This window comes from Schistocerca gregaria, chromosome 2 (assembly GCF_023897955.1).
Source record: "Schistocerca gregaria isolate iqSchGreg1 chromosome 2, iqSchGreg1.2, whole genome shotgun sequence".
Taxonomy (NCBI): Eukaryota; Metazoa; Arthropoda; class Insecta; order Orthoptera; family Acrididae; genus Schistocerca; species Schistocerca gregaria.
The window spans coordinates 599007146-599021608 of record NC_064921.1 but is presented as its reverse complement, the minus strand read 5'-3'; the positions used below and the strand labels follow the sequence as shown (position 1 = coordinate 599021608).

Genomic DNA, 14463 nt, shown 5'->3' with positions numbered 1-14463 from the left:
TGTTGCAGTTGCCTATCTCATTGAGACACTCAAGCCACTGCCACCTCTTGTTGCAAAGTCCATGGTTCTTGTTTTACGTAATGTGACAAAATGCAGTAGTAGTAGTAATAATAATAATAATAATAATAATAATAATAATTATTATTATTATTATTATTATTATTATTATTATTATTATTATTATTATTATTATTATTATTATTATTATTATTATTATTATTATTATTATTATTGGTATCATTAGTTGTGGTGTTAGTGGTGGTGATAGTAGTAGTAGTACAGCAGCAGTTGTAGTAATACATATACTACATCAGTTGATTCTGTTTATATATCACCAGACAAGCTAATGGGGTTGGCCACAAGTAAGTCTTTCAGACTTCCTCATAGGCTGGAATTAATTTTTAGCTAAACTTTTTATTGTTGCTAAAGTTATTGAAAATATTTGTTCCTGAATAGTGGACCACTTTTTGGGCTAAAATGACATTAAGTCTGTGTGTTGGTAGTTCTTGTTCTAAGTACTGTTTTTCAAATTGAACTGTTTGTTGGAAAAAGGGATATATTATTTACAACAAATTTCATGGAAGAGTAGATACGTGGAGAAGTGGTAGTTAGTAAATCCAAAATGTGATACTAAGCTGATGGAAAGAAATGCTAATGGAAAAAAATGCAGTGCTACAAAATAATTAATGTAGAGTAATTCAATTTTGGGAATGTATTTTTCTAGCTAACATATTTAAGTAATTGGATACATAAAAAATCTGCTCACCAAATAGTGGCAGAACACACACATAAAGGATCATTGTAATTGGTAAGCTTTCGGAGCCAATGGCTCCTTCTTCAGGCAGAAAGGTTGAAGGAGAAGGAAGAGGGGTAAAGGAAAAGGACTGGAGAGATCTAAGAAAAGGAGTAGATTTCGGGAAAGTCACCCAGAACAATGGTTCAGGGAGGGCTTATCCATATGGGACTAGAAGGAAAAACTGATTGTTGGGGCATTGGATGAGATTTGAAAACTTGATGAGAGCTTGAAGGTTGAAGAGAGCGTAATAGGCAGACAGAGATTACTGCTTACACATCATGCATGAGTTAATAAGAGTGAGAAGCTAAGTGCCTTGTATGTAACGGAGGTGGGAGTGGGGCGATGAAAAATAGATGGGAAAGACAGTGAAAGATGTAGAAAACTAAAACAGAGTGAAGCAAAGAGTAAGTACAGTGAAGAAATGCTGAGATGGAAGAAATTAGTGTAAATTAAGGCCAGGTGGGTGGCAAGAACCTAAGACATGTTGTAGTGCTACTTCCCACTTGGAGTTCCGAGAAATGGGTGTCTGAGGGAAGAATCCAGATGGCACGTGTAGTGAACCAGGCATGTTGATGTCATGTTGTAGAGCATGCTCTGCAACAGGATATTGCAAGTTGCCAGTATACACACTCTGCCGATGCCTGTTCATCCTAATTGATAATTTGGTGGTATTACGCTGTTGTAGAAAGCCGAACAGTGTTACACAACATCTGGTATATGACGTGTCATGTTGGAAGTCACTCTCCCTTTGATAGTATATGTTTTGCCTATTACAGGGCTATTATATGTAGTGGTAGGAGGGTGCATATGGCAAGTCTTGCAGCAGGGATGGTTGCAAAGGTAGGAGCTATAGGGTAGGAAGATGGGTGCAGAAGGAGTATAGGGTCTGGCAAGGATATTGCAGAGATTGGTAGGGCAACAAAAACTATTCTAGATGTGGTGGACAAAATCACAGACACAATGGATCTCATTTCAGGGCATTATTGTAGAAAATAAAACCCTTGTCAAAGTTGGTGCTTGATACATTTAAGACCAAGATAATATTGGGTGACAAGTGGTGTGGTCCAAAGTTGTTTTTTGAGGGATCAGCAGCACTAGGATTGGATGTGATGGCCTGGGAAATCTGCTTTTTAACTAGGCTGGTGGGGTTATTACGTACAGTGAAGGCTGAGGTGAGAATGGTGGCGTATTGCTGTAAAGATTCTGCATCCGAACAAATACATTTGCTTCAGATCCTGAGGCTGTATGGGAGGGAATGTTTGACATGAAAAGGATGGCAACTGTCAAAATGTAAGTACTGTTGTGGGTGGGTTTAATGGGGACAGAAGTGTGTAGCTGGTCTTCGGTGAGGATGAGATCAACATCAAGGATAGTGGCTGGAATTCGGGACAGGAGTGTATGTAATTTAATTAAGAGAAGGTATTCAGAGATTCAAGGAATTTTAGCAGGTCAGCCTCACCATGAGTCCATATGGTAAAGATGTCATCAATGTATCCAAACCAAACCATGAATCCTAGGAAAGCCCCCTCCAAGCGACCCACGAAAAGGTTGGCATAGGAAGGAGCCATCCTGGTTCCCATGATCTGTTTGTATGTCTGCCCCCTCAAAGGTGAAGTAGTAGTTGTTAAGTATAAAGTTGATTAAGGTGAGTAGGAAGGATGTCATAGGATTGGAATCAGGTGGGCCCTGACAGAGGAAGCTTTCAGCAGCAGACTGACTGTGAACGTGGAGGATGTTGGTAGAGAGGGAGGTGGCATCAATGGTGACAAACAAGGTGTGTGGTGGGAGTGGGACAGGCATGGATTTCAGATGATCTAGGAAGAGGTTGGTATCTTTGATGTAGAAGGGGAGTCTTTGCACTATTAATTGAAGGTGTTGATCAACTAAGGCAGATAACATGTTCAATGGGTGCTTTGAAGCCAGCAAGTATAGGATGGCCAGGATGACTGGGTTTGTGGATTTTAGGAAGAAGGTGTGTGGTTTGGGTGGGGTGAGAAAGTCTATGGATTGAGGTGTTAGTCCTTATGAGGGGCACGAGGGATGGCATCTTGGTGGAAGATGCTGTATGTAGGGGTGTCAGACAGCTGGCATAGACCTTCACTAACATACTCCTTTCGGTCAAGTACCACAGTGGTAGATCCTTTGTCTGCTGGGAGGATAATGATGGAGTCATCAGCTTTTAGGGAACATAGAGCCTGGAGTTCTGCAGAGGACAGGTTAGGGTCATGTTGTAGGACCTGAGGTAGGTCATGAAGCAATGCTGGGTGTAAGGAATTCTTGGAAGGCTTGTAAGGGATGATTCTGAGGTAGTGGTGGTGGATCAAGGTGGGATCGTGGTCTGAACTGTTCAAGGCAGGACTGTTCAAGGCAGGGTTCACTGCTAGGTTTGCTGTTGGAAAGGTTTTGGGATTGGGTACAAAGTGATATTTCCAATGGACATTACATGTGAAGGGAAGTACGTCCTTCACAAAACTAGCATGATCAAGCGCAGGTTTAGGTCTGACAGTGAGGCCCTTAGATAATATAAATAATTCAGTAGATCAGAGTGTTTCAGATGAGAGGCTAAGGACACTACTGTTGTGACTGGTTCTTGGGATTATGGGTTTTACTTGATCTGGGAGGCAGTGGTGAAGGCTGTGGGATCTTAAGGTTGGCCAAGCTAAGTGTGTAGGAGAGGAGTGGTGGTTGATGGTGTGACTGTTTAGGGAGTTGTCCCTCTGCAGCTGACATCTGGCATCTATAAAACAAAATGCATGTACATTTGCATGCTTGCATTCAACATTCTGGCAGTGACAAAGGTTATTAATGTACCAGCATTTCAGATTTGCAATGGCTTATCCCCCCACTTACATTAACCTTTGATCTTGCAGTGTTAATTACTGAAATATGTTATAACAATGAAAACAATCAATTATTGACAAAATTATGTAATCGTATGGATAAAAAACGTATTCAACAAGTGGCGGTAGAACACGTACATGAAAGATGGTGTTTCATGCCCTACTTCACTTGGTCTGTCAGTACAGAGACAGTTGATGCTGTTTTTGGATGACACTGGTGTTGTCTTCCAATGATATCCAATATGTGCTTGATTGGAGACAGTTCTGATAACCGAGCAGGACCACGCAACATGTCAACACACTGTAGAGCATGTTGGGTTACAACGTCAGCATGTGGGCGAGCATTATTCTGTTAGGAAACACCCCTTAGAATGCTGTTTATGAATGGCAGCACAACAGGTCAAATCACCAAATTGACATACATATTTGCTGTTGGGATGTGTGAGATAACCACGACATTATTCCTGCTGTCATACGAAATTGCAGCCAAGACCATAACTCTAAATGTAGGTCCAATGTTTTGGCACACAAGACAGGTTGGCTGCAGGCCCTCAGCTGTCCTCCTCCTAGCATGCGGTCTTCACTGACACTGAGACAAAACAGCTTTTTTGCTTCACACCACCAGTGTTGCAAATGGCAGTGGTTTATGTTCAGTGGAATGCATGCTATTGAACGTCTGGCTCCCAGCTGTCCTTGGAGTAACTGATTTGTAGCAATTCATTGGTCACTGCTGTGCTGCTCAAATTCCTGCTGCTGCAATACAATGTGCATAGTCATACGCCAAATGTGATGGTCTCTCTCTGTAGTACCATGTGGCCGTCCAGAGCCAGGTCTCCTTGTAGCCGTACATTCTTGTGACCACCACTGCCAGCAGTTGTGCACAGTTGCTACTTTTCACCAAATATTTCTGCAATATCGCAAAAGGAACATCCGGCTTCTCGTAACACTATTACGTGACCTCTTTCGAACTCAGTAAAGTGTTGGTAATGGCATCTTTGTTGCCTTAAAGGTATTCTTGACTAATATCAACTCACCGTATCCATCTCATGACTGTTACAGTGTGTATGTAAAGCAAACATGATTTGCATCCCCATAGTGGTGCTACTGGAACCATTCTTATGTGACTGGCGTGAAATGTGGTTAGATAACATCTTTCAAATGTAGGTATACACCAACCAACTTTTGTTTTTGTCACACAACTTCTTCTTGATGTCACAACTTTCTTTTTCTATCAGTGTATATGACATAATACAGTCCTGGAAATGGAAAAAAGAACACATTGACACCGGTGTGTCAGACCCACCATACTTGCTCCAGACACTGCGAGAGGGCTGTACAAGCAATGATCACACGCACGGCACAGCGGACACACCAGGAACCGCGGTGTTGGCCGTCGAATGGCGCTAGCTACGCAGCATTTGTGCTCCGCCGCCGTCAGTGTCAGCCAGTTTGCCGTGGCATACGGAGCTCCATCGCAGTCTTTAACACTGGTAGCATGCCGCGACAGCGTGGACGTGAACCGTATGTGCAGTTGACGGACTTTGAGCGAGGGCGTATAGTGGGCATGCGGGTGGCCGGGTGGACGTACCGCCGAATTGCTCAACACGTGGGGCGTAAGGTCTCCACAGTACATCGATGTTGTCGCCAGTGGTTGGCGGAAGGTGCACATGCCCGTCGATCTGGGACCGGACCGCAGCGACGCACGGATGCACGCCAAGACCGTAGGATCCTACGCAGTGCCGTAGGGGACCGCACCGCCACTTCCCAGCAAATTAGGGACACTGTTGCTCCTGGGGTATCGGCGAGAACCATTCGCAACCGTCTCCATGAAGCTGGGCTACGGTCCCGCACACCGTTAGGCCGTCTTCTGCTCACGCCCCAACATCGTGCAACCCGCCTCCAGTGGTGTCGCGACAGGCGTGAATGGAGGGACGAATGGAGACGTGTCGTCTTCAGCGATGAGAGTCGCTTCTGCCTTGGTGCCAATGATGGTCGTATGCGTGTTTGGCGCCGTGCAGGTGAGCGCCACAATCAGGACTACATACGACCGAGGCACACAGGGCCAACACCCGGCATCATGGTGTGGGGAGCGATCTCCTACACTGGCCGTACACCTCTGGTGATCGTCGAGGGGACACTGAATAGTGCACGGTACATCCAAACCGTCATCGAACCCGTCGTTCTACCATTTCTAGACAGGCAAGGGAACTTGCTGTTCCAACAGGACAATGCACGTCCGCATGTATCCCGTGCCACCCAATGTGCTCTAGAAGGTGTAAGTCAACTACCCTGGCCAGCAAGATCTCCGGAGCTGTCCCCCATTGAGCATGTTTGGGACTGGATGAAGCGTCGTTTCACGCGGTCTGCACGTCCAGCACGAACGCTGGTCCAACTGAGGCGCCAGGTGGAAATAGCATGGCAAGCCGTTCCACAGGACTACATCCAGCATCTCTACGATCGTCTCCATGGGAGAATAGCAGCCTGCAATGCTGAGAAAGGTGGATATACACTGTACTAGTGCCGACATTGTGCATACTCTGTTGCCTGTGTCTATGTGCCTGTGGTTCTGTCAGTGTGATCATGTGATGTATCTGACCCCAGGAATGTGTCAATAACGTTTCCCCTCCCTGGGACAATGAATTCACGGTGTTCTTATTTCAATTTCCAGGAGTGTAGAATGAAAGCAAGAGAAGTGTTTCAACTTTTTAACTTTTGGGTGCCTATCTCTGAGAACCAACATAAGGTTTAAGTTTAATGTTTGTGAATGCCTTTTATAGGGGTATCACCACTTGATTCTCTGTGATATAGATTTTTTGCAATGTTATTTAAATATTTGTTTAGTACAAATTAAATAAATTTTATATTTTGTGTTTTGTTTTATATTGTCTTCGAAGTAGGGGATTAGTCTGTGTAGCGGGGATCTTTTTCTGCTGTTGTTTTGTGGAAAAAAAGTGCAGTTAATAGGCTTAGGCTTACATATATTTAGACTTGATTGTGGTTTGCAGATGTCTTACTTTTCTTTGACTCTATTGGGTTGCTGACATAGCTGTTTTGGATACAGTTACCCTGTAGGGAACAAGCTATGGTGTAGTTTTGCATGGGCTATATGCTGTTACATACAGTGTAATACACAACCAATTACTCCGTCATTCTCTCTCTCTCTCTCTCTCCGTAGATGTGTTGTGTTCCTAGCTATAATGAGTGAAATATCCTTACCTCAAGTTATACTATTGTCTGCTTCACTTCTACATACAGCCACACTTACACTGAGTTTAGTATCAATGTTTGTGACATTGTATGCAGCCACTGCTCGGTTATCAATACTTGTAACGTGCTGCAACACACACAAACAGCTCTCTGCGGCTATGTTGGTACAGATGAAAGAAAACATTGTTTTTGATCAGCTACGACTAAATGCCACTGTGTAGCATCTGTGTTTATTTTCTTCCCTACTTGGTGCTGGGGAATATTGTATGTGTGTTATGTTATAGTGTGTAAAAAATAATGATGTAGACAAGAAATCATATTTTCAAACTTGTACTCTGAAGCAGAGGAGTGCCTCTGAAATTTATGTAGTGCCAACTACAAAAATATTAGAGTGAAAACAGGATTCAATACCAAAAATGACTGTGCTGATTAGCATGAGCCACAGTGATGCAGAGAAGAAACTGAGGTTGATTGGCGACTCCATGGAGTGCTGTGTGCACAACGACCATGTATGTTAAATTAACAGGAAGGTCAGTGTTGGGCGAATATTGATGTTTTATTGATAGCAGAATCGATTATCGGTCACAATTGTGATTGCTTCTCAGTTTTGGTTATTGATAACTTGATTCCAGTGTCTGAGTTTAATTTGTACACCACAGTACTGAAGATGAACACTATGTGATCGAAAATCGATTCTTCTATGAACAAAACATCAGTATTACGGCCAACGCTGACCTTCCTTTTAATTTTAATAGAAACTGAGGTGCCTGCTAATGCAGTAAATTCCACAGTCTGGCTGTAGACAGTTCAGTCAGTCCCGACTGACCAACTACGGTGTAATCCTTTGCCAGTGGCATCACTGAATGCAGTATGGATGGGCATGTGGTCAGCACACCACTCTCCTGGTCGTTGTCAGGTTTTTTGACCTGTTACTACTAGGTCAAGTATCTCCTCAGTTCGCCTGATGAGGCCGAGTGCACCTCGTTCCAGTCCTCCCATCGAGCAAAAATCTCTGGCAGCAATAGAATTGAAATGGGTCCACTGCATGGCAGTCAGCTGCACTGACCACTCACTAAGGAGGTGTTCTGTGTTAACTCAAGGCAAATACAAAAAATGGAAAAAAGAAGAGAACAAGAGGTCTTGCAGTGCTACTGAATGATTATATAAACCAAAGTGGTTTGAATTTGAATCTTTACATTTATCGTATGATATTCGTAAACCTAAGGAACCAAGAGTCGCATTTGAAAAGAAGGTAAACAAGATTATGCTTGGTAATGTTGATTTGTATACTGTACAGCGAGATTCAGCTGAAATTATTTTACCATGGTACAGTTCCTTGTGAGCTTACAAAATAGTGTGAAGATTCATCATGAATTTATTCGAATGTTTGTGAAGTCCTCTGTGGTATCTTTAGAAATGCAGTTAGACATGAAGGAGCAGCTGAGATCATGACTACTGACTGAAGGCAATACAAATTGCAGCTTCATTGTGTGCTGTAATAGCCGCTTGCAAATTGTGAAGATACACTGCTGTTATAGTTATAGTACGTGCCTTCTCAGGTTGTTATTCAAGAGGCAGAAAACTGTAATTCTAAAATTTGCTCCCACTAGCAACAGGGCACTGTAAGATACTTTGCTTCCCATGGATTGATCCAACACAACGGAGAAAGTGGAATGCCCAGCTGGACACACTTTCTTTTTCAAGGCACTCACCCTCAGGTGCCAACATCTGAAAATTTGACTGCAGATTCTCCAAGATATACCAGCAGATGAAACAGGAGACACTGCAAATCAAGAAAAACTGGTGATAAAGGAGGTGGGAGGGGGAACACAACACATTAAACAAGGCAACAGTAATGTTGCAGAGTGTTTTGTGAAAATACCTCTCTCATGTTCATTGGAATGGACAGTGACATTCCACTGTTTTGTTGAAAATGATGGTTCGTTTTTATTGCACGTTCTTTGTTTATCTATGAACAATAGAAAAATATGTTTCAGTTTTATTAATGTAACCAAATTACCTTTACATAATCCGTCATCCAAAACTTCACAAACTGCAGGAACTACTTGCGATAGCTTTAAAATGTGGAATAACTATGCAAGGCCTTGATAAAAAAAATTCGTGTTGCCATAAGTCTCACAGGAATTGCTTTTCTGGAACTTGTGTCTTTCTCTGGGGTAAGCAGCTCTGTCTTTACTAAAATTTCAAAATCCTAGCAGCATCTTCCAAATTCAGCTAGTAGAGCATGTCATTTCTGCTGTGAGCGCTTTACTGTGTTTTCCTTCACCAACAAAGCCTAAGTCTTTGCCTTCTTATATTGTCAAGTATTACTGGTGCAGCACCACTGCACCTCTTCGCTGCTCGTAGCACAGGTTTTGATACAGGTATGCTGTGTGACCTACCCCCATGAACCATGGACCTTGCCGTTGGTGGAGAGGCTTGCGTGCCTCAGCGATACAGATAGTCGTACTGTAGGTGCAACCACAACGGAGGGGTATCTGTTGAGAGGCCAGACAAACGTGTGGTTCCTGAAAAGGGGTAGCAGCCTTTTCAGTAGTTGCAAGGACAACAGTCTGGATGATTGACTGACCTGGCCTTGTAACAATAACCAAAACGGCCTTGCTGTGCTGGTACTGCGAATGGCTGAAAGCAAGGGGAAACTACGGCCGTAATTTTTCCCGAGGGCATGCAGCTTTACTGTATGATTAAATGATGATGGCGTCCTCTTGGGTAAAATATTCCGGAGGTAAAATAGTCCCCCATTCGGATCTCCGGGCGGGGACTACTCAAAAGGATATCGTTATCAGGCGAAAGAAAACTGGTGTTCTACGGATCGGAGCGTGGAATGTCAGATCACTCAATCGGGCAGGTCGGTTAGAAAATTTAAAAAGAGAAATGGATAGATTAAAGTTAGATATAGTGGGAATTAGTGAAGTTCGGTGGCAGGAGGAACAAGACTTCTGGTCAGGTGACTACAGGGTTATAAACACAAAATCAAATAGGGGTAATGCAGGAGTAGGTTTAATAATGAATAGGAAAATAGGAATGCGGGTAAGCTACTACAAACAGCATAGTGAACGCATTATTGTGGCCAAGATAGATACGAAGCCCACACCTACTACAGTAATACAAGTTGATATGCCAACTAGCTCTGCAGATGATGAAGAAATTGAAGAAATGTATGATCAAATAAAAGAAATTATTCAGATAGTGAAGGGTGACGAAAATTTAATAGTCGTGGGTGACTGGAATTCGGTTGTAGGAAACGGGAGAGAAGGAAACGTAGTAGATGAATATGGATTGGGGGAGAGAAATGAAAGAGGAAGCCGCCTGGTAGAATTTTGCACAGAGCACAACTAAATCATAGCTAACACTTGGTTTAAGAATCATGAAAGAAGGTTGTATACATGAAAGAACCCTGGAGATACTAAAAGGTATCAGGTAGATTATATAATGGTAAGACAGAGATTTAGGAACCAGGTTTTAAATTGTAAGACATTTCCAGGGGCAGATGTAGACCCTGACCACAATCTGTTGGTTATGACCTGTAGATTAAAACTGAAGAAACTGCAAAAAGGTGGGAATTTAAGGAGATGGGACATGGATAAACTAAAAGAACCAGAGGTTGTACAGAGTTTCAGGGAGAGCATAAGGGAGCAATTGACAGGAATGCGGGATAGAAATACAGTAGAAGAAGAGTGGGTAGCTTTTAGGGATGAAGTAGTGAAGGCAGCAGAGGATCAAGTAGGTAAAAAGACGAGGGCTAGTAGAAATCCTTGGGTAACAGAAGAAATATTAAATTTAATTGAAGAAAGGAGAAAATATAAAAATGCAGTAAATGAAGCAGGCAAAAAAGAATACAAACGTCTCAAAAATGAGATCGACAGGAAGTGCAAAATGGCTATGCAGGGATGGCTAGAGGACAAATGTAAGGATGTAGAGGCTTATCTCACTAGGGGTAAGATAGATACTGCCTACAGGAAAATTAAAGAGACCTTTGGAGATAAGAGAACCACTTGTATGAACATAAAGAGCTCAGACGGAAACAAGCAGAAAGGTGGAAGGAGTATATAGAGGGTCTATACAAGGGCAATGTACTTGAGGACAATATTATGGAAATGGAGGAGGATGTGGATGAGGATGAGATGGGAGATGCGATACTGCGTGAGGAGTTTGACAGAGCATTGAAAGACCAGACAGCCTTGGGAGAGCCAGTTCTGATAAAACTCTACCATCTGGTGAGCAAGGTGTATGAAACAGGCGAAATACCCTCAGACTTCAAGAAGAATATAATAATTCCAATCCCAAAGAAAGCAGGTGTTGACAGATGTGAAAATTACCGAACAATCAGTTTAATAAGTCACAGCTGCAAAATACTAACACGAATTCTTTACAGGCGAATGGAAAAAACTAGTAGAAGCCGACCTCGGGGAAGATCAGTTTGGATTCCGTAGAAATACTGGAACACGTGAGGCAATACTGACCTTACGACTTCTCTTAGAAGATAGATTAAGGAAAGGCAAACCTACGTTTCTAGCATTTGTAGACTTAGAGAAAGCTTTTGACAATGTTGACTGGAATACTCTTTTTCAAATTCTAAAGGTGGCAGGGGTAAAATACAGGGAGCGAAAGGCTATTTACAATTTGTACAGAAAGCAGATGGCAGTCATAAGAATCGAGGGGCATGAAAGGGAAGCAGTTGTTGGGAAGGGAGAAAGACATGGTTGTAGCCTCTCCCCGATTTTATTCTGTATATTGAGCAAGCAGTAAAGGAAACAAAAGAAATATTTGAAGTAGGTATTAAAATCAGTGGAGAAGAAATAAAAACATTATTCGCCGATGACATTGTAATTCTGTACAAGACAGGACCTAGAAGAGCAGTTGAATGGAATGGACAGTGTCTTGAAAGGAGGATATAAAATGGACATCAACAAAAACAAAACGAGGATAATGGAATGTAGTCAAATTAAATCAGGTGATGCTGAGGGAATTAGATTAGGAAATGAGACACTTAAAGTAGTTAATGAGTTTTGCTATTTGGGGTGAAAAATAAGTGATGATGGTCGAAGTAGAGAGGATATCAAATGCAGACTGGCAGTGGCAAGGAAAGTGTTTCTGAAGAAGAGAAATTGGTTAACATTGAGTATAGATTTAAGTGTCAGGAAGTCATTTCTGAAAGTATTTGTATGGAGCGTAGCCATGTATTGAAGTGAAACATGGACGATAAATAGTTTGGACAAGAAGAGAATAGAAGCTTTCGAAATGTGGTGCTACAGAAGAATGCTGAAGATTAGATGGGTAGATCACATAACTAACGAGGAGGCATTGAATAGGATTGGGGAGAAGAGAAGTTTGTGACACAACTAGAAGAAGGGATCGGTTGGTAGTACATGTTCTGAGGCATCAAGGATCACCAATTTAGTACTGGAGGGCCGTGTGGAGGGTAAAAATCGTAGAGGGAGACCAAGAGATGAATACACTAAGCAGATTCAGAAGGATGTAGGTTGCAGTAGGTACTGGGAGATGAAGATGCGTGCACAGGATAGAGTGGCATGGAGAGCTGCATCAAACCAGTCTCAGGACTGAAGATCACAACAACAACAACATACTGTGTGAAATGTCTGCTACCAGTTCAGCATTGTAAACAATGCAATTATATGTGCAGAAATATTTGTTGCTAGTGTGGACAGGGATGCAAACAATGAGTGTTGCAGACTTCACTGAAAACAATGTTGAGAAATGTTTTCAATACTGTTTAAATGTGGCTTCGTGCTGTGCTCGACATGTATACAGTTGGAAAGTACTGTCATAGTTTTGTGTCAGAACACAACACTAGCAGATAAGTTTTGTTGGAAAATTATGTCTCAGCCTGTGTCAGTTTTAAAAATGTCTCCTGTGCTAGTATTTTCTCAGTACAATTTAATTACTTCTGTTATTTTTCTATATAGTTGCTATTTGGAAAGTTAGCAAGGTGTTATTCTCATATCTGTTAGCTTGCAATGGTTTTGTTTGTTCTTGAGTCTAATTATTGATTAAAACCTTTCTATTTTTCCTTATTTTATCACAAAGGTAAATTAGCTTAAGCATACTTTCTTATTACCATTTCACATAGTTGTCTTTTATTTTGCACCTTTCTACATACATGTTAACAGTTTGCAATAAAATTGATTGATTATAATTAATATTATATTGGACACTTTCAATTCACTCATTCTTAATATATTTTTTCATAACAGTATTTTTCATCTGTCTGATACTGATTTCTTTCTCAGTTTAAAGAAACCATTTGTTCCTTGTTGATTATTCATCCCTTGTCCAGAATCTGTGTTGGACTGGGGAATATACCTGGTGCTGATGAGCTAACTGAATAGTTATAAGTCATTATTGATCTAAGAATGCTCTTTTTTGTGGCAAAATCCTTTCACTGATGCAGCATCCACCCTAAGATACATACGTTTGTGAAATAAGATATTCATTATTTGCTATTTTTCTCTAAATTATTGCTAAAACAGGTACCAATATTTTGCATCATTCGTAGAAAGTTTAATTTCAAGAATTGTTTCTTCATTCACAGCTAACACAAACAACTGCTGAAGCTCATCTCAAAGAAAAACAGATGGAGAAACTGCAGTCAGCTATGAAACACTTAAAACGGAGAAATTGAAAACTATTATTTCTGCCGTCAGATGATTCTTGCTCTACAGAAATAATTTATCACCAGCAGGTCGGAAAGACATTATGGTGTGATAAATAATTCATGAACGGAGACACTGCAACTAAGTGTAGTGGTTATTGTTAAGGGGAACTGATGATTTGTTCCACAGCTCAGACAATGAAACACTTAATCAGCATGTAGAAGGTTGTCTGTATAGAAGCTAATTCCTGTAAAACTGAAGCCTTCAGAAATTTTTAAGGAATACACTCTTTGCGGCATTTTGTCACACTGTTTAAGAAGGCTGCCTGATAGTGTTTAGCGTGAGTGAAAAAAGTGACTTAATAATAAAAACATTTTTGTTTTATTTCATGTTGCTCTGACCATCATAAGTAACGTGGCAGACATTTTTTTATGCACAGTGGCTTGAGTACTCTGCCTCCATTCAGGAATAAATAAATGTCGAAAGACTGTGATTTAATGTAAAAATGTCTGTTGCTGTCTGAAGATCGGTTATCAGATTTGTTTTTCTTACTGCCTTCTCACAAACTCAAGTACAGAGCAGTTTGTCCAGCGAGGAAGCTATGAATTAGTAAGTTGCCTTATTCAATCTCCTCAACTTCTACAGCACTGAAATTATTTAAATACAGGTATAATACAAGTGACAGAGTTGCAGCAGAATGAATACTTTGCACTCTTCACCATTTTCATTATTTGTAAGTGGTTTCACAATTCCTTTCTCATGTATTATTCATCATGATAAAGAAGGCATTAATAATTTAATTATATAAAGCATGTTCATGTACAGTCCCAGGTGAAGCAAAAGTACAGAGATTGTGACAGAACAGTTGTCCAAATGTGTGGTTTATTTAATTTGAAAAACATGTTTCGGGAAAACATTATTCTGTTAACAACTTCTTTAAACAAGAAAAACCTGACTCATTATTTCACGTCACAACTTCCCAAAC

General features: G+C 41.2%; 1 protein-coding gene across 1 annotated transcript in view; it reads left to right on the top strand.

Annotated features, from left to right (window-relative positions):
* LOC126334535 (protein chibby homolog 1) overlaps positions 1 to 13862 on the top strand; it is a 42743-nt gene extending 28881 nt beyond the window's left edge. The window contains exon 3 of the mRNA XM_049996891.1: positions 13418 to 13862. Coding sequence (XP_049852848.1) covers positions 13418 to 13507 — 90 coding nt within the window. The 3' untranslated portion in view covers positions 13508 to 13862. The remainder of the gene's footprint in view (positions 1 to 13417) is intronic.
* Positions 13863 to 14463: the final 601 nt, after the last annotated feature.